The following is a 17,356-nucleotide window of genomic DNA, read 5'->3' on the forward strand; positions in this document are numbered from 1 at the left end:
CTGCCGGAACGATGGGATGGGGTTGCCACAGCAACAGACTGGACGTCACAATCCGGGCATGTGTGCCGCCCCCCCCCTGCCGCCGAGCCGCCGAGCCGCCGGCGCTGCCGCCGCCACCCTCGGCCGGCTGCGGACTCGGGCTGCGGGGCGCGGTGGGCGGAGCGGCCCGGCGTTGCGGGGAGCGGGGCGGAGGCGGCCGAGAGGAAGGGGGTCGAGACGGAGGGGTGGAGGTCCGGGGGGGTGGGGGGGCAGGCGGCCGCCATCTTCTCACCGAGGCCGCCTCGCCCGCCGCGCGCGCCCGTCCGGCCGCGCACGGGTTAAGGCTGGCACCGCGCCCGGCGGGAGGGGGGGCGCCCACCTCCCCTCCCCCCCGCGCCGGGCATGCGGGGCCCGCTGGGCGCCGAGGAGGAGCTGCCGCGGCTGTTCGCGGACGACATGGAGAACGAGGACGAGATGTCAGGTGAGCGGGCGCCGGCTGCGCCCGGGGCCGGGGGCGCGGGGGGCGCGGGGGGCGCGGGGGGCGCGGGGGGCGCGGGGCCCGGCGGCGCGCAGGAGGGGCGCCCGGGCCGCGGGCTGCGCTCCCGCCCTGTCGGCGCCGCGCGGCCAAGGGCGCGGGGCCGGGCGAGCGCCGGGGCGGGGTGCGGTCGGGGCCCCGCGGGACGCGGCGGGGTCGGGCGCGGGCGGAGGCGCCCCGGGCGGGGAGGGGGCGCGGCGCCGCCGGCTCAGCCCCGCGTGCCCTTGAAAGGGGCGGGAATCGCGCTCGGCTCCCGGCGCCGCGCCCCCCTCGCCCCCCGCGCCCCCCGCGCCCCCCGCGCCGCGCGCCCCTGGCCTCGCGGGGGCAGGCGGGACCGGCCCCCGCCCGCCTCGGCCGGGGCAGCGCTGGGTGGGGCCGGAGGTGCGGGCGGACCCCGCGAACGCCCTGGCGGGGGGCGGCCTCCCCTCCCCGGGGCCGCCGGGGCTGCGGGCCGGGGCGCGCGGGCTCGGACTCGGGTTCCCCTCACCGGCCGCGGGGTGCTGGCCCCGCCGCTCCCAAACACTTTCCCGGGGCCGCCGGCGCCGCCAGCCCGCGGCCGGCCGGGCAGTGGCGCTCCCAGCGCATCCAGCTTTGGCCACGGGCCTGACGCCGGGGGCCGCCGCCCCAGCCCTTGCCGTCCCTCTCGGAATTGGGCGTAAACAGGGCTCGTGCGGCAGGGGTAACCCTGTAGGATCATTCTCTAGTTAACTGCTCACCATTTGTTCGGGACGGTTTTCCTCCTGGCCCGGCAGGGCAGGGCCTCACCTCACCCCGTCAACCAGCCTCCCTCCCTCCCTCCCTCCCTCCCTCCCTCCCTCCCTCCCTCCTTCTTGGGGACTCTTCTCCTCTTCCCGGCACCAAGTCAAGGGCCCCTTCTGGGCTCCTGAGAGACTCGTGGGAAGTTCGGGGGCCCTCCCGAGCCCAGGAGTGTGCTGTCTGGCCCCAAAAGTGCCTTGGAGGGAGGGCGAGTGGGACCTTCTGCAAATTGGCACTCCCAGCCCCTGTGTGCAGGGGGTGAGAGGCGGAGGACCCGGCAGGACCAGGACCCGGCAGGCCAGGCCGCAGTTCCCCAGGCTGCTCTGAGTCTTCCTGGAGAGGGGATTCCCCCCAGATGGCCCCGCCCACTGCGCCCCCCCCCCTTTTCGCTTGCTTTAACGCTGTGACTAGGGCCCCTCCTGGAGCTGGCCCCACTGCCTTTCAGACAGTCTGTCCAAGTTTGCAAAGATCCTGCTCTAGTTAGGGGAGTGGGGGTGAGGTGGCCCCTTGTGGGAGGGGGTGCTTGGACAATAGTTGACTGTTAAGTCTCTGGGTGCAAGGAATTAGGCCTATTTCTTGGGAGAGAACAGAGAGGCCCATTAGCTGCACTGAAACCCATGGCTGTTTCCTACCCAGGAGGCTGAGTCCCCCCTAAGCAGTTCTCTGACTTCCTCAGGCATTGGAGGTGGTGCTTGGGGCGTGGCCCCTTTGTGGCACTGATGGGGCAGTGGACAGCTGAACATGCATTAGCAGGCTTATTTCCAGGACTTCACTGAACCCCAGATGGGGTCCCCTGTCCCCTTTCCTCGCATGCTCTGGCTCTTGGTGGTTATGTTGGGACTCAGAGCATGGGGAGGGTTGATGGGCACCTGCCTCACTCTCTTTGGGTGAGAGAGGTCAGATCACCTGCTCACTACCTAATCTCCCTGTCCCTTCCTCCCTCCCATGCCCATTGCTCCAGGGCAAGGTGGGGAGGAGGGGTAAGGTTGTCGCCAGGGCCTCTGGAAGCAACCAAAGCCCTGCAGAGAAGAGGTCCTGCTCCAGCCCCTCTGGCCTGGGGATTGCAACCCCATCCTTCTGCAGGGGTCTTCCCAAGCTCCCTCTCCACATGCCTGGCCCAAGGCTCTGTCCCCTGCTTCTGGTTCATTCATAGCCTTCTCTAACTAGACCTCACTGACCACCCTCCACTCAGGAGCCAGGGTCACCTTTGAAAACACAAATCAGGCCCAGACTCGCCTGATGGATGGATCGATGAGCTCCTATTCTATTCCACCTTCATCTACCCCACCCCACCTTGTTCCCAAACTACAGCCACCCTGGCCTCCTTGATGCTTCTGGAACCCCCCAAACTCCAGACTCCATCCTGCCCTTGAGCACTGGCTGTGACCTCTGTCTGACCCACTCTTTTCTCTGCTCCTGGCTGCCTCCTTGCTGTCAAGTAGGTCCCAGCCCATATGTCTCCGCAAGGAGGCCCTCCATGAACTCCTGGCCCAAGTGTGGCCTCAGCCCTCAGGGCCATTATAATGCTTTATTTTCTTGGCAGCACTTCCTACCACCAGTGTGCTTCTGTGTCTGGGCTCACCCCTTGAGTGTGACCCCTTTGATCTTCAGCTGTGCCTGGCACCGGGCACCATGGGTGCTTGAGAGGTGGTCGTGGTCTTGGGGTCTGAAGGCAGGAAGTCCCTGGCTCACCCCCGGCCTCCGGACATGGTGATAGCTTCAGCCCAGACACTGTGTGTCTCTCGAAGTGCTGGCCAGCTGGCCCCCGAGCCCTCCATTACAGCTGCTGTGCGGGCCTGGGCCTGAGCTCAGGGCTGTCACCCACTTGGACCTGGGGTCAGCTGGCTCTGAGACACCGCAGTGTGCGAGGAGGGAGGAGCCAGTGTGTCAGGAGCGGTCATACTAATTTTTGAGTCTGCAGCAGTTGGACTCGTTTTTGTCAAATCTTTCTCTCCATTGTGCCCCATCTTCCCCTCCCCCTGGGCTGTGTTCTTGTTTTCCACACAGGACTCGGCCGGGCCAGCGCTCTGGCACTGTGGCAGGTAGGTGAGGCTGCTGGGAGGTGGAGGCATGGTGGCCGCCTGCTGCTGGGGCTCGGGCTCGGGCTCAGGCTTGGGCTCGGGTTCGGGGCCTGGCAGCTGCCAGACTCTCCAAGGAGTGCTGAGGGCTGGTTGAAGTGAGGACTCCGGGCTCAGATGGGTCCTGGCCCTGCTGCTTGTTAGCTGCCTGACTCCGGGCAAGCTCCCCAGCTCCTCTGCCTCAGTGTCCCCACTTGTGGAATGGGGATATGGCACTAGCTACCTCACAGAGGGTTATTGTGAGGACTGGTGAGACAGTGCATGTGGAACATTTAGGTCACAGTACCCAGCACATAATAGGTCCCCAGTAAACTGTGACTGCTATCAGTATTGTCCAAGGGAGCAGTTGACCTTCCTTCCTCAAGGAAATGCTTCTGAGACTTGCACCCTCATGTAGTAAGCTGGGGGTGTGGAAGCCTGGGCTTGAGGAAAGAGGGAGAGAAGGAGAGTCCCCCCGCCTTTTCCTTCAAGTTCCCAGCCTGGTTGACCCCAGTCCCAGGGGTGGGTTTCCCAGTGCTGGTGTGCCCAGCCTCTCTTCTGGCTGGGCAGTGTGACCACTCTGCCCCAGAGTCACTTGACTGGCCCATAACCAGCACCACCCCATGCCCACAGGACTGGCCCCAGTCATGTGAGCATTTTAGGCTTCCTGTAGCCCAGGGGCCAGGAGGCAGTGATAGCCATGATTCCCAAGGTTCATGCCTTTTTTTTTTTTTTTTAAGATTTTATTTATTTATGAGAGACACAGAGAGAGAGCCAGAGACACAGGCAGAGGGAGAAGCAGGCTCCATGCAGGAAGCCTGACATGGGACTTGATCCCACGTCTCCAGGATCATACCCTGGGCTGAAGGCAGTGCTAAACTGCTGAGCACCTGGGCATCTCGGTTCATGCTTTCTTAACTCACTTCAACCCCACGGGGAAATGTGGTTTTGGGGGGTCCAGGGAGCCTGTACTGTTTGCTGGGAAGAGGGAGGTGAAGTGACCAGCATGCTGTGCCCAGTGCCTTGGCCTGTGGGATATTCACATCCTTCCAAATTGATCTATCATTTACCAGTTCATTCAGTCACTAAGCCTCCTATTAATCTACGCACCCACCCTCCCATCAAATATCTCTTCAACCAACCAACCAACCAACCAACCCCAACCAACCATACACGTATCACCCCATCCATCCATCCATCCATCCTACCCACAACATCCATCTATCCATCCATCCATCTATTCATTTTACCCACTCTCCATCCCTCATTTATCTTTCATCCATCCATCCAACCCACATCATCCATCTATCCATCCATCCACCCATCCTACCCACTCTCCATCCCTCATCCATCCATCCGTGTCCCCAGCATAGATAGATCTTTCAAGTATCTTCTCCGAACCAGGTATGGAACACAGCATGTGATATCTAATTTTCTGGGGCTTTTGCAGGTAAAACTTTTGAGACTTTCTGCCTTTTCTTTGGCTCTGTCTTTATTTCTCTCTCCCTGTCTCTTTTTCTCACTCTGCCCCCATGTCTGTTCCTCTGTTTCCGTTTGCCTTCCCTGAGTGCTTGCCTCTGCTTCTCTCTCTGGCTGTCCCTCACTTTCCCTCTTTTTGTCTGTTTCTCTCTGGCCGTCAGGTATGGCTCCCTATCCCCTCCCTCCTTGATTCTCTTTCCTCCTCTCCGCCAGTGCTCTGGGTTTGCATGGGATCCTGTCCCTGCTTGCCCCAGGTCCCTCTCCTCATCCTCACTCTCTCCCTGGCCCCAGGCCCTTAGGGTAAAACCTTACCTCTTCCCCTCGTCTGCCTGCCCAGAGTGCTCAGAATTGACGCTTTCTTTGATGAGACGCCAATGAGGTGATGTCTGGATTTTGTTAAATGTCGTAAATAAATTACCAATCCTCTCTTGGGCAGGAGTACTGACCACCTATTATCAGCAGAGGGCCTATGGTGTAGGGGTCTTCCAAGGACTGATGCGAACCTTCGTTTTGGCACCCTCCTCTCCCAGGGTAGCCCTAGAGTGGCCTTGGGAATCCCTGGCTCAGCAGTGCTCAGACTGGAGACCCCCACCCTCTGTCACCCCTCTTGGGGCCCTGGGCTCCATCTGCTATCACCAAGCATTTACTGTGCGCCTCACAGCTTCTAATTCTCCATCACCCTGTGAAAAAGGCACTGCTAGGCTCTTTAAGGATGAAGAAGAAATGGTCTCAGCTGGGAAGGGCTGGGGGCCACCTGCCAGGAAGGGGTGGTGATTTGACCTCTGTATTCCCCTGTCCCTCCCTCCCTCCTGGCCACCAGGTGATCTTGTCCTCCCCTTGGGTGGTGGGTTGGAGGTAGAGAACAGAAGGAGCTTCCACTCCAAGCCCCAGAGAGAATGGTGGATGTTGAGCCAGGTCCCCATCACTGGCAGATTTGGCCTCTTCTCTGGACTCTGGCAGTGGAGTTCTTGTCCCTCCACTTGGCTTGGGCCCCCAAATCCTTCAACCACCCTCAAATCAGAGGTCCTGACTTCCTCCACATCACATGCTTTCCTTTTGCTCTGATCACCTTGCATCTGCAAAACTCCCTGGGGGGCTGCATTCTTGCCCAGAGGAGGGGGCAGGGGCTGGGCTGAGCAGAACCTGCTCTGGGGGTGAGCGTGGGGTGGACTAGCCCTGACCCCCTGAGGGACCCCTATGGGACTTTCCAGAACCTTCCAGACCAAGGGCTGGCCCAGGGTGAGGCCCGAGCTCAGCCACAGGCAGTGCTATCAAAATGCCTGCTAAGTAAATATGGGGAAAGTCTGAATTCTGGGGGGAGTTCCGGTGCCTGGGGAAGGGTGGGGGTGAGGACCACGCATGGTGGTGGGAACTACCTGTCTGGGTTCCACCCTGGCTCTACCAGCTGTTGGTTGTGAAGCTCCATGGCTAAGTCATGAGACTGCTGAGCCTCAGTTTCCTTCTCTGCAATTGGGGGTAATAGTACCATCTCTCAAGATTCCTGTTTGGAGTAAATGCATTAATACAAATTAACATACACTACCTGCTCCAGCGCAGTGCAGGTGGCACGTAGGTACTGGGACTGTTACAACATGTTACCCTGAGAAGGGCCCACCCAGCTCACCTGGGCTGCAGCTTTAAATGGCTCAGTGAGGCCAGCCCCAGGTCCCCTAGGGCGGAGCCCAAGCCTATGCAGGAGCTGGGGAGAGGACTGTGGGGAATGCAGGAAAAAACAGCAGAGATATCTCTCTTTGCCCCTCTGTCACCCTGTCTCTGTGTCTCTGAAGCAGCTTCCCCCGCCCCCTCCCCCCAGCCTGCTCCCGACCTGGAAGCTTAGGAGGTAGCAGAGATAACAAGGCTAATGGGTCCTAATTATAGCCCAAGTTGGATCGATGGAGCTTCCGGCCCTGGAGGGGCAGGGCTGGTGTGGGAGGGCAGTGCGGGGGCAGGCAGGGGGCTCTGGGAGCAGCCAGGAGGGGTGGGGAGCTGGCGGGGCATGGAGTCCCTGGGGTGCTCTTTCCTGGGGCCCTCACCCAGGGTAAGTGGGATCCCCCTTACCACTAACTGTGCCCTGAGGGGGGCCCGGGGCTGGGAGCTTGGGGAGCAGCCGAGGGGCACCAGGCAGGGTTGCTTAGCTATGACTTTCGAGGTCTGGGTTTAGAAAGCTCAGAGGCTGTTACAGGAGATGTAGGAGGGGGAGATGGGGCCAGGGTGGAGATATGGTGTAGGGAATCATGAGGTGTTGGGAAGGAGTGTCACAGAGCTCAGTCCTGGGGTGTCCTCAGGGCTACCAGAATCTGTTCAGGAACCAGAAGGGTCTGTCAGAGATGGGGAGTGGACGGGGTGGGGTCCCTATCCTAGTGTGCCAGCTCTGGAACCTTCTTGGAGGAGGGATTTAATCAGGCAGATGGCCCTGGGCCACGAGGTCTTCTGGGAATGGAGGAGGGGCTCTGTCTCTGGGCAGAGGGTCTGGGATCTTATCCTCTGAGGATCGTTCTGGGCGTGGATTAGGGCTACCCTGTGGGGCACCCCCTAGCCCCATACCCTCCGCCCCAGGCAGATAACCTCCTGCAGCCACCTGTTCATCCCCTTTGTGTTCTGATGGCCAGTTGGTCAGTCAGTGACCTTGTGCTCAGCTGGCCTTCCCAATTTGGGGGACTGCCCTGCCAAGGGAACGGGTGACTTGGGGGAGGTGGCAGGAGGGAGATGGCCCCTCCTGATTGCATCAGCCCGAGGTTCTTACATAACTGGTGCTGGGCATTGCTGGGGTACAGGGGTGGCTCTGCCCAGGCAGTCTCCCTGTGGCTCTAGGGGAGGTAGGGTCAGGTGTGGTGGTGGGCAGGTGTGGACAGACAGCTCTGTCACTACCTCCAGACCCCAGGATTACTCTGGGGGTCTCTGTGCACATATCCAACTGGTTCAAAAAATCCCTGCCCCTCTGGTGCCAGGGCCAAGAGGGACAGGATGGGACAGGGTCAACTTGTGCAGCTCTTCCTCAGCCTGGCTCCGCTCAAGACCTGGCCCAAATTAAACTCCACTTTGGGCTGACCTGCCACTGCTTGGCCCTGTGTGCCATAGCCCTGGCCAAGCCCTGGCAGCTGTGTCCCCCTGTGCCAGCCAGGACCATGGAGTTGGCCCTCCGGGGACAGCCAGCATTCTGGCCACCTTCTTTGCAGCAGCTCCCAGTCCTGCAGGGAGTCTCTCTCCATACCTATGTTTGCCCAGGAGGATGGGGAGTGCTCTGGGGCTCCGGCGTGCCCTGCTGCCTTCCTCCATGGACTCCTGGTGGGAGAGGGCTCTATAATACGGCGACCTGGCCCTGCTAGAGGGGGGCCTCAGGACCGAGGGGTGCCCAGACAGTGGTGCAGCCTGCACCTGCCCCTGGTAGGGACCAGCCCTGTAAGGCACTAGGGTAGGAGGCCACTGGAGTCACCAGCGCCCTCTAGCTGCACCCAGAGGGTGGCGATGGGAGCCACAGGACCTGGGGGACTCTAGGGGACAGGGGTCCAAGGCGGGGGGTGGGGGTGGTGGGGGTGGTGGTGAGGGGCCCTGTTTGGAGGACAGGTGTGTCCATGTATGTCCGGGGATGTCTGCACTGTGATGTGCAGCTCACATGATCATTGACCATGATATGTGGTGGTAGGCTTCCTGGGGAGGGTGATGGGAGCTTTGTTTCTTTTAACTTGATTCAGTGGGGACACTGCGCCCTTCCCCAGTGAAAGTCTCCTGGGCACCCTCCTCAGGGGCACAGGGTGGCACACCCAATCAGGCTGAGATTCCCTGTTGTGTGTCCCCTCAACCCCTGTGGAGGTGAATCCCCAGTTGGTTCTTCTCTTTGCTCCCCTGGGTGCAGGGCCATGGGGTAGGACAGTCTGACTGTGGGTGCTCAGGGCCCCTGGCTGGCATGGAGCGCTGATCTCTGATGGGCCCCTTTCGTGGACCTGGGAGGTTTGGTGGCTTTCTTCTGGATGGATCTCTGCTCTGGAGGACCCTCCCCACTCTCCCCTTCTTCCTCATCTAACACCACCCCCACCCCCAGGAACTCAGGGCTGGCTGCCCTTTCTCATTTCTGATATCCTGAGTGGGAGCTAGGCCCCAGGGCCACATGTCAAGCCCCCTCCTTTTTGGAGGGGGGAGTAACATGAAGCTTGAAGCCAGCTGCACACTCACACCTGTCCCGCTCCCCTCTTGGCCTTTTAAATTCATGGAGGAGGGAGGGGAGCTCGGAAATCGTGGCTGCTTTTGGAAAACCCACGTGTGGCGGATGCAGCATCTCTCTGAATTTCACATCTTCCAGGGTGCCCAGCCGGAATGGGTTTGGCATCCTGCATGTGTGACTGGGGGTGCGTGTACCGTGTGGGTGTGTGTGCGGGTTTGGGCGGGAGAGGCAATGTGGTCTCTGATCCTCATTAAGGGGGAACCTGGCATCCTCTTCCTTGATCTCCCTCCAAAGCCCTCAAGGACCTTGCTTGTGGCTCTAGGTGGTCCTGGGGTGATGTGACCCGTGCATCCCCATTAGCCTTGCATTCACAGGCCATTTCCCAGCCACACCATGGGCAGAGGGCAGAAATAGGCCCTGACCCCTCCCTGGAGCCACCCAGAGATGGCTTCATGACTCTGTGGGGCTGCTTCCGCCCTGGGGGAGTCATGCCAATGAGGATTCTTAATTAGCTGCTCATTTTTGTTCAGAACATTGTTGCTGAGCTCTATCTTGTCAGGGTGGGTGGTTATTGTCCATTTTACAGTGAGGAGAGGAAAGGTCTAGAGAAGTGGGGACTTGTGACACAGCCCGCCTGATATGGGACTCTACTCATTGGGTCTGGTCTGGTGGCTCTGAGGGCTTGGGAGGAGGCTGGGGCAGGCAGAGGCACTGTCCGCTGGGAAGGGGTGGCTACCGAGGTGGCAGGTGGATGCCTGAGGAGCTGGCTGACCCTCTGGGCCCTGCCTCTGCCTTTGTGTCTCTGGGGGCTCCCTGAGGGGAGCGCAGAGTAATCCCCTCCCACTCTGACTCCTCCAGAAGAAGAAGATGGTGGCCTTGGAGGCTTTGATGACTATTTCCCTGAGGAGCCTGTGGGCCTTCCCAAGAAGAAGAAATCCAAGAAGCTCAAGGAGAACAGGTCCAAAGGGAAGCGGAAGAAGAAAGAGGTGCGTGGGGTGCCCTGCTGGGGTCGGGGCAGCTGGCGGGTGGGTCAGGGCTCCAAGGGGTCTCGGCTGCTCTGTCTAGGCCTGTGGAGAAAGATCTCAGCTGGGTTTGAGTGCGAGATGCCAAAAGCAGCTTGTCCTTTGTGGGTTGGATCTGAAATGCCCTGACCTCTTAAGCAGGATGCTCCAAGGTCATTTATCTTTATGCCACAGAACATAGATGGTTTGGGACTGGCAGGATCCTGGGATGCAGGGACAGACCTCCTGGTTGAGGCATTGACATGTCCCCACTCCCCGAGACCTGAGGTTCTGTGAATGTTGTGGGCAGAGAAGGGGTGGTGCTCATGCCATGCCGAGGGCAGGAGCTTTGCACCCCGCCCCCCTCCTCAGCATTTTCTCTCTGGCAGCTGTTTTCACAGGCACTGGAACCCGACAGGAGGCCCAGTGCCCTCTCTGGTCTTTGGTCTCAGGCCTTCAGGCTGGGTCTGTCCAGTTCCCAAATGCAGATGAAGGACCACCAGGGGTGCCCCAGGCAGGGCTGAATTTTCTCTCTCCTTCCTGGGCACAGAGTGCAGCAGGACTCCCCCACCCTGCTCTGGCCAGGAAGGAGGCTAGAGGTGGGCAGTGTCTGCACTGTTGAGGCTGGGGCAGAGGGCACGTATTCAGCAGCTGGGAAGGCCACTGGTGTCCAAACCTGGGGGTGCTGGTGCTTACCTCTCCCCTACCCTGTGCTGGGCTCACTCAGGTCTCACCCCTCCCTTCTTCCCCTGGACCTACCTATATCTGTGTTTTTCTGGGCCCTGTGTCTCTGTGTCTCCCTCTGCTGTTCTGGCCAGAGCTTGGCCTCTGCCTCACCCACCTCTTGCTCCCTCACTCTCTTCCCTCCTCCTCCCCATTTCTCCTCCCCATCCAGCCTGGTTTCCAAACCCCCAGTCATAGCCCTCTCCTCACTTGCTCACCATCTCTTCTTCCTTCTGCTTTTCACTAGGGGTGGAGGGCCGTGTGGATGGGAGGCCTGCAGATGACGGGTGGGTGCTGCCTGGCAGGCCCCCAAGGTGACCCCGAGGTCATGGCCACCCCCTCCCCTGTACTCCTGAGAGCTTGGCTTGGCCAGCTGTCAAATCTTAGAGGATCTGGAGCAGGCTATAGCCAGAGAGCAGCATCTTGGCCCCACATGCCCCCCACCCAGCCACCTGGGTCCCAGGACATGGGGAGGGGGATTTCACCCTTTGCTTGCTTCAGCTCTGACTAGGTGGCCCCAAGATTAGGCGGTACCCAAGATTAGGTGGTGGGTGGAGGCAGAAGAGGGGCCTCAGGTTTTTTTTCTTTTGGCAGGGGTGGGAGTTGAGGCGGGGTGGGGGGGGAGGGGGGATAGGCCACAAGTCGTGGATCGTGATTTACATAAAACAACCGGGCTGCAGCCAGAACCTGAGCATATGTAGATGAAGCTCCTTGTCAGGCCCAGCACAGGAGGGAGAAATGATTTCAACCTGTACTGCAGCGGTTACCATAGCAACCAATTATTCAGTGCTAAATTATAACTGTTTATAACACTCGTGAATGGGAAGGCTCATATTTCATTCTTTCTTTTTCCCTCTCAATCTTGAAGGACCCCAAATTGAGAATGACCAACTCTCTGAATCCTCCCTTTTGAGTGTAAATGCCGCCTTTATCGAGAGATGTGGTGTGTGTTGAGCGCTGGGTGCAGAAGGAAGGGAGAGGCGGGTGATGGAGGCCCGGATAAAAGGCATCCAGGCATCTGCAGAGCTGGAGAGGAGGAAGGGCGGGTGGGGACTGCCCACTGGGGGTCCCCGTGGCCTGTACAGGTGGCATGGTGTGACCTCAGTGGGCCGGGGGTCAGGGCAGAGAGCCCTCCCGTTCACCCCCAGCTCCCCACACATGCAGTCTGGGTGTGGTGTTTCAGCAGATGGATTCTGCTGGGGACTCGGAGTCCACTAAGACTCCTGCCACCAGGCGCCTCCTCCCCTGTAGTCATGCCTGGGGCTATGGTAACCCAAAGGACATCATCGTCGCCCAAAGGACAGCATCAAGGTCAAAGCCCCGATTCATGTTCACAGCCTCTGGTGTGGCTTGGGGCTGAGGTTGCTTTAGGGCTTTATTAGGACGTTATCGCTCCATGCCTGTGTCTCCTCCCTTGAACAAGACTTGGCTCAAAACCCCTTCTGTAAGTTCCAAGATACTGGTCTACCCCTGCTTCTCAGCCATTCTTTCCTTCTTGCCTCTGGCTGGTGCCACATCCCTCAGGTCCTGCTCCTGGGTCACTCCTCTTCGTGTTGTTTTCAGAACCACTTGCTGCCCTTCCTCTTGCCCCTTTTTATGCAAGGAAAGATTTGGGGGGAAGAAAAAAGGAGGCCCAGATCTTGAAGGATCCAAACAGCTGGATGCAGAGATAATGCTGTGGATACAGACTTATGCCAGTGGGAAACCAGCCTCCAAAGACCTGTCCTGCACCTCCTTCCTCAGCCAGCACCACACCCCACCCTGAGCAGTCAGGAGGGCTTGGATGAGATCGGGGTGCTGGTGGGGGCGTGCCCAGGCAGTGTGAACTTCCATTTGGTGAGTGGAGAAGGCACTGCCTGGGAAGGATCAAGGAATAGGTGGTGAGTTGGGAGAACTGGGGAATCAGAGTTTTCTTTCCTACAAGGCTTTCTCTGGTGCAGGGAGAAGTCTCTCCTTTCCCTAAAACAAGGGGCTGCCACCACTGCCATCACCCAGGAGGCCACTGAGGCACTGAGGACTGGCAGATGTGCCCTGCCATAGCTCTAACTCGTTCCACCTCTCCTGCTCTGCCACTTAACCCTGGAGTGGACCAGGGCCAGCCCTCTGGCAGTGCTCAGCTTGGGGCCTTTCGCCAGAAGACGACAAGCTGTGTGTCGTCTGTGGAGACACACAGACATTGAAATCTGTTGGCGGTGCCTTCCCCTCTCCCTCCTTCCCTCCCTCCAGCTCCCTCTGGGCCCTGCATTTGGAACTGTGCTGGCTGCTCCTCACCTCTCCTGCACTTGGAATGTGGCAATGCCTTCTTCCCATCAGATGGCCAGGTCAACCCTCCCTCAGGCGTTTGCCACAACAGCCTTTTCTGCTGGCATCAGGTTGCCCAGCTGCCCTGTAAGTGTCGCCCAGCTGTGGGCACTCACTCTGTACTTGGCTTAGCCTGGTTCTGACTGGCAGAAACGAGAAGGGTGAAACTAGTGATGTCCTTGTCTGTCATCTGGCCCACATCTTTGCCTTCCAGGAAGAGTTGGGGTCATGGGTGGTTGGGTCTCCCATTTCAAATGTTTGCGGCCTCCTCTCATACCATCTCCTTTGTGCCTCTTGCCACCCTTTGTCAAATCCTCATTTCACAGATGAGGCTGAGGTCAGACCCTAGTGACTTGCCTAGTTCCAGGCTAACAAAGGACAGAGCTCCGAGGCATTCTGTGTCTTGTAGACTCCCCAGGGAGCCCCAGGACCCACGGTCGGGCCACTCGACTCTTAGCTGAGTGGATATCAGGCATGGGTCTTCCTGCCTCATTCCCGGTCTGAAGTGTGGTGTCCACCCCAGGGCAGCTACAGGGCCAGCCCATGCCCCTCCCTCCGGCCGCCCCACAGCCTCTGTCCGAGGTGCTGAAATTCTTGGCAGCCTCCTTCTCCCATCCTTACCTTTGCTGGGGTGAGGCCTGGGTAGTGCCTGTCTCTCAGGTCTCTTGAAGGGTGGTCTCTTGAAACTGGCCGAACTTTACACCCTCGGGGTAAATAGATGTCCCTGTCTGACCCCTGCCTCCCTAGAGGACTGTGGCAGAGCTGGGAGCTGTGTCCCCATGGCTCTGCATTGGCATTGCATTGCCCTGCCTTGGGAGCAGGAGTGCTCGATAGGCTGTCCTGCCCCACGCAGGTTCTGGCAGCAGCCAGGACTGTCTTCACCCCTGGGGCCCCTGCACAGCGAGTCAGTATTCCGGGAAACACCCAGTTCCGGAAAAGCGCAGAGGCTCTGCTGACTGCCAACCTCCGGCCAGCACACTGACTCAGCGGCTTAATGAGCATAAAAGGTTTGGGAGCAGAGAGCCCAGTGGGAGACAGTTGGGAAGTGCAGGGAGCCTGTGGGGGAGTCCTTTTCCAGCTGCATCTCCGGAAGAGCCTCCCTCCTGGGGAAAGACTCTCAGCTCTTTACAGTGTGCCTGGAAGGGGCAGAGATCTGCTGGGGCCCTCCCAGGAGCTTCCAGACAGACCTGCTGCCCTCTTCCCTTCTCTTGTAGGCTCTTCTCCTTCTCCTCCCCCATCCTGCCCCGTCCCCACCTCCTCTTCAGCCTTCCGCCCCCCAGTGGTGTCTTGAGCTCATTTTCCACCTCTCCAGTTCTCCATCTTTTCCATGACTCTCTTTGCTCACCTTGAAAACAGTAAACAACCAGCTCGAAAATGCCAACCCCATGCTGGTAACTGGAGCCCAGCCTCTCCCGCAGACCCCAGCCAGGAGGGGGTTGGCAAGGGCTTTGCCAGTCCACTTGCATCTGGAAAGGCGGAGAGTAAACAAACAGCCTCCTCGGAGGGACAGTGCCTTTCTGGTGGGGATGCTCTGGCTGTGAACGCCCTTATCTCCATATAAATGGGCCATTTGCTGCCTGTACAGAAGGGAAAACTAAATCAAGGAAGCCAAGCTTAAGAGCTGCCTAAATTACCTTGTCTCCTCTGGAGAGGAAGCGGCCGGGGTGGGGGTGGTAGAGAAGGTGGGCTCGTTCCATCACAGCTTCTGGAGAGTCCACAGACAGATGGAACTGGGACGTGTGCTCTACATTAATTACAGGTTTCGTTTGACACATGCAGCTCCATTGGGTGCACACGCACACAGAGGTTGGGTGCTGGCTCACACCCCCGGCTCTTCACCCACCCATTTCCCCGGGATTTTTCCCGTGCCCTTTGGGTTTTGGCTCTGGACATTGGGTTCGGCGTGAATTCCTGGGTCCTCTCCGGCAACACTTGTTAAAATCCTAAAGTCCCTAGAAATCTGATTCTGATTGAAGCAGAGCCTGAGCCTCACCCTGGGGCAGTCCGGGCAGGCAGCACTGAACTTGCCCAGGGGGGAAGTCTGACTTCACCAGGGCCTTGTCTCACCTCACACTCCACCAGGTGCTATGGCCCTGGCACTGAGGACAGGACCCTTGTCCAGTGCTGCCTTGGGGCAGCCCCTGTAGCTGGGCTTGGGTTGAGCTGTGAGCAGCAGGACACTGAACTAGCCGAGTGGGAAGCATGGGCCGAGTGACAGTGTTAGGGGCTGCTGAGGAGAGTCCTGCTGCCCAGGACTCTGGGTTTTCTTTGGGCCTCTGTTGCCCTTACCATCTTCCTCTCTCTTCTAGGGGAGCAATGATGAGCTGTCAGAAAATGAAGATGATCTGGAAGAGAAGTCAGAGAGTGAAGGCAGTGACTACTCCCCCAATAAAAAGAAGAAAAAAAAGCTCAAGGACAAGAAGGAGAAGAAAGCCAAGCGGAAAAGGAAGGATGATGATGAGGATGATAATGATGATGGGTGTCTAAAGGTAACCTCTGAGGCCTGGCTGGCCAGGGGGCCTGGGCTCCAGCAGGACAGCCCTGCCTAGATGGGCTGAGGCTTCAGGTCGGTTCTCTGCCTTCTGAGCCCCTGTGAGCAAAGGGCTGGAGCGCCCTCCCCACTGGTGTGTGTGTGTGGTGGGGGGGTTGGGGGCAGGTGGGCCTGTGGGTGTGAGTGTGTGGGGATGTGCGTGGAGGTTGGACACAAGTGTTGAAGAAAACTGTGCACCAAGTCCTGGAGATGCTTTTGAAATAACGGGTGACATTTCAGGGTTTGGGAGGGAAGTGAATGGCCTCTCATGGACGCTGATGCATTTTATGCTCTTCTACTGAAGCGCACAACTCTTTCTGAGGAGAGTGGTGTTCTGGCTCAAGTTTTGTGTCAGGAGCCTTTCCCTTGGAGCACTTTGGGAAAATAAACCAGCCAATGGAGCCTCTGCCAGCAAGAAGCGGCCAGCCAGTTCTGCTTATGGTAGAAGGGGAACTTGGTTACTCAGCATGTATCTTGAATTTCTGGCCATGTGGACATCCAAGAGTGTGTCCCAGTGAGCACGAGTCAGGGCAGCTATGGATTGGCCTGAGGCTCTCCCTGGGGGGGATGTGGCTTCTCTGTGAGTGTGCAGGATGATGTGAATCCCTCAAGTCTCAGAAGCCAGTTCAGGGCTCCTCCGGGAGGGGTTGGGCCGGGCCCTGGGCCCAGCTCTTGGGCTGTGGCAGATGTCAGCATGTCCTCGATGGAGCACTGTGCTTCCTTCGTTCCTTGGGCATGGTACGCAAGCTCAGTTTGGGCTAGCCTTGGATTTAGAGATAAGGGCTCTGTGAATATCAGTACTGCCTGGTGAGGCAGGAATGGTGGCTGTCAGTGGCTGGAGTTAGGAAGCACCCTGCTGTCCCAAAACCCAGAGGGGTTTCATTAGCCAGCAGGTGTGTTGTGAGTCATCTGTGACCTATAAGAGCTGAGGCCTGACAGCTTGTAGGATGAACTTGTGGGCAGGATCCAGGGTTCTCCTGTGGCAGTGTCACCTGCTCATGGTGCTCTGCTTCCTGCTGGGAGCAAGGTCTCAGGTGCCTCCAGGAATGGCTGTGTGTCATGGGGGCTGGGGGCCATGGGAGGGTGTCCCACAAGGGCACACCCCTGAACTGTCATAGGGAACAGGGTGCTGGGAAGCAGGTTCCAAGCCTCGCTGCTTCTCTGGGCAGGCAGATCTGGTTCTCAGGTCCTGGGATGGAGGGAGGCTGAGTGTACCTCCCAGGTGGCCTCCTGTTGTGGAGCGGACAGCCCAGCTCTGAGGGGCTTAGGTAGTGATGGGGTCTGTTGAATGGGTGCCCCAGGAGTGCAGAGGCCAGGGGGCTTCCAGCTTGGGGTGTTCCTTGGGCCTGTTTCTTCATATCCCTCAACCCTGCCTCTGGAGGGTCAGCTCCAGGCTGGGGCCAGGCACCCTTGTACCTGAGAGTGGGCTTCTTGTCCACCCATGGCCCTGTCCGGCAGCTGGGAAAGCAGGCCCGAGGTCCCTACGGGGACAACACCCCACCCTCCCCCACCGGCCCTGGACTCACTCGCAGCTGGGCCAGTTACCGCTCTGTGGTGTGGCCTGGGCCGGTTGGCTGAGTGGGGGGGCGGGGGGGGCTGCTCTGAACCCTGCGAGATGGGGCGGGGCCTGCTCCCAGCAAGTGTGCTGACCTGTTGGGGGAAGAGGGGGTAGACGCTGTCACCCTGGTCTATAGCTGGGGAAATAGGCTTGGAGAGGTGAAGCAGCTTGCCCACTTCTCACTGCCAGTCTGTAGAGCTGTGTCCGTCTGGCTCCAGAGCCCAAGCTCATGGCCAGCACCTCACCCCCATCCGGACTCAGCTAGCCTGGCTGTCTGA

At 59.2% G+C, this 17,356-nt stretch overlaps 1 protein-coding gene across 1 annotated transcript in view; it reads left to right on the forward strand.

The window, feature by feature from the left end:
- The first annotated feature begins 381 nt into the window (after nucleotides 1–381).
- Nucleotides 382–17,356, forward strand: part of CHD5 (chromodomain helicase DNA binding protein 5) — a 57,842-nt gene continuing 40,867 nt past the window's right edge. Inside the window, exons 1-3 of the mRNA XM_055306984.1 lie at nucleotides 382–460; nucleotides 9,824–9,951; nucleotides 15,300–15,479. Of these exons, the coding sequence (XP_055162959.1) occupies nucleotides 382–460; nucleotides 9,824–9,951; nucleotides 15,300–15,479 (387 nt within the window). The remainder of the gene's footprint in view (nucleotides 461–9,823; nucleotides 9,952–15,299; nucleotides 15,480–17,356) is intronic.

Source organism: Nyctereutes procyonoides, unplaced genomic scaffold (genome assembly GCF_905146905.1).
Source record: "Nyctereutes procyonoides isolate TBG_1078 unplaced genomic scaffold, NYPRO_anot_genome, whole genome shotgun sequence".
NCBI lineage: Eukaryota > Metazoa > Chordata > Mammalia > Carnivora > Canidae > Nyctereutes > Nyctereutes procyonoides.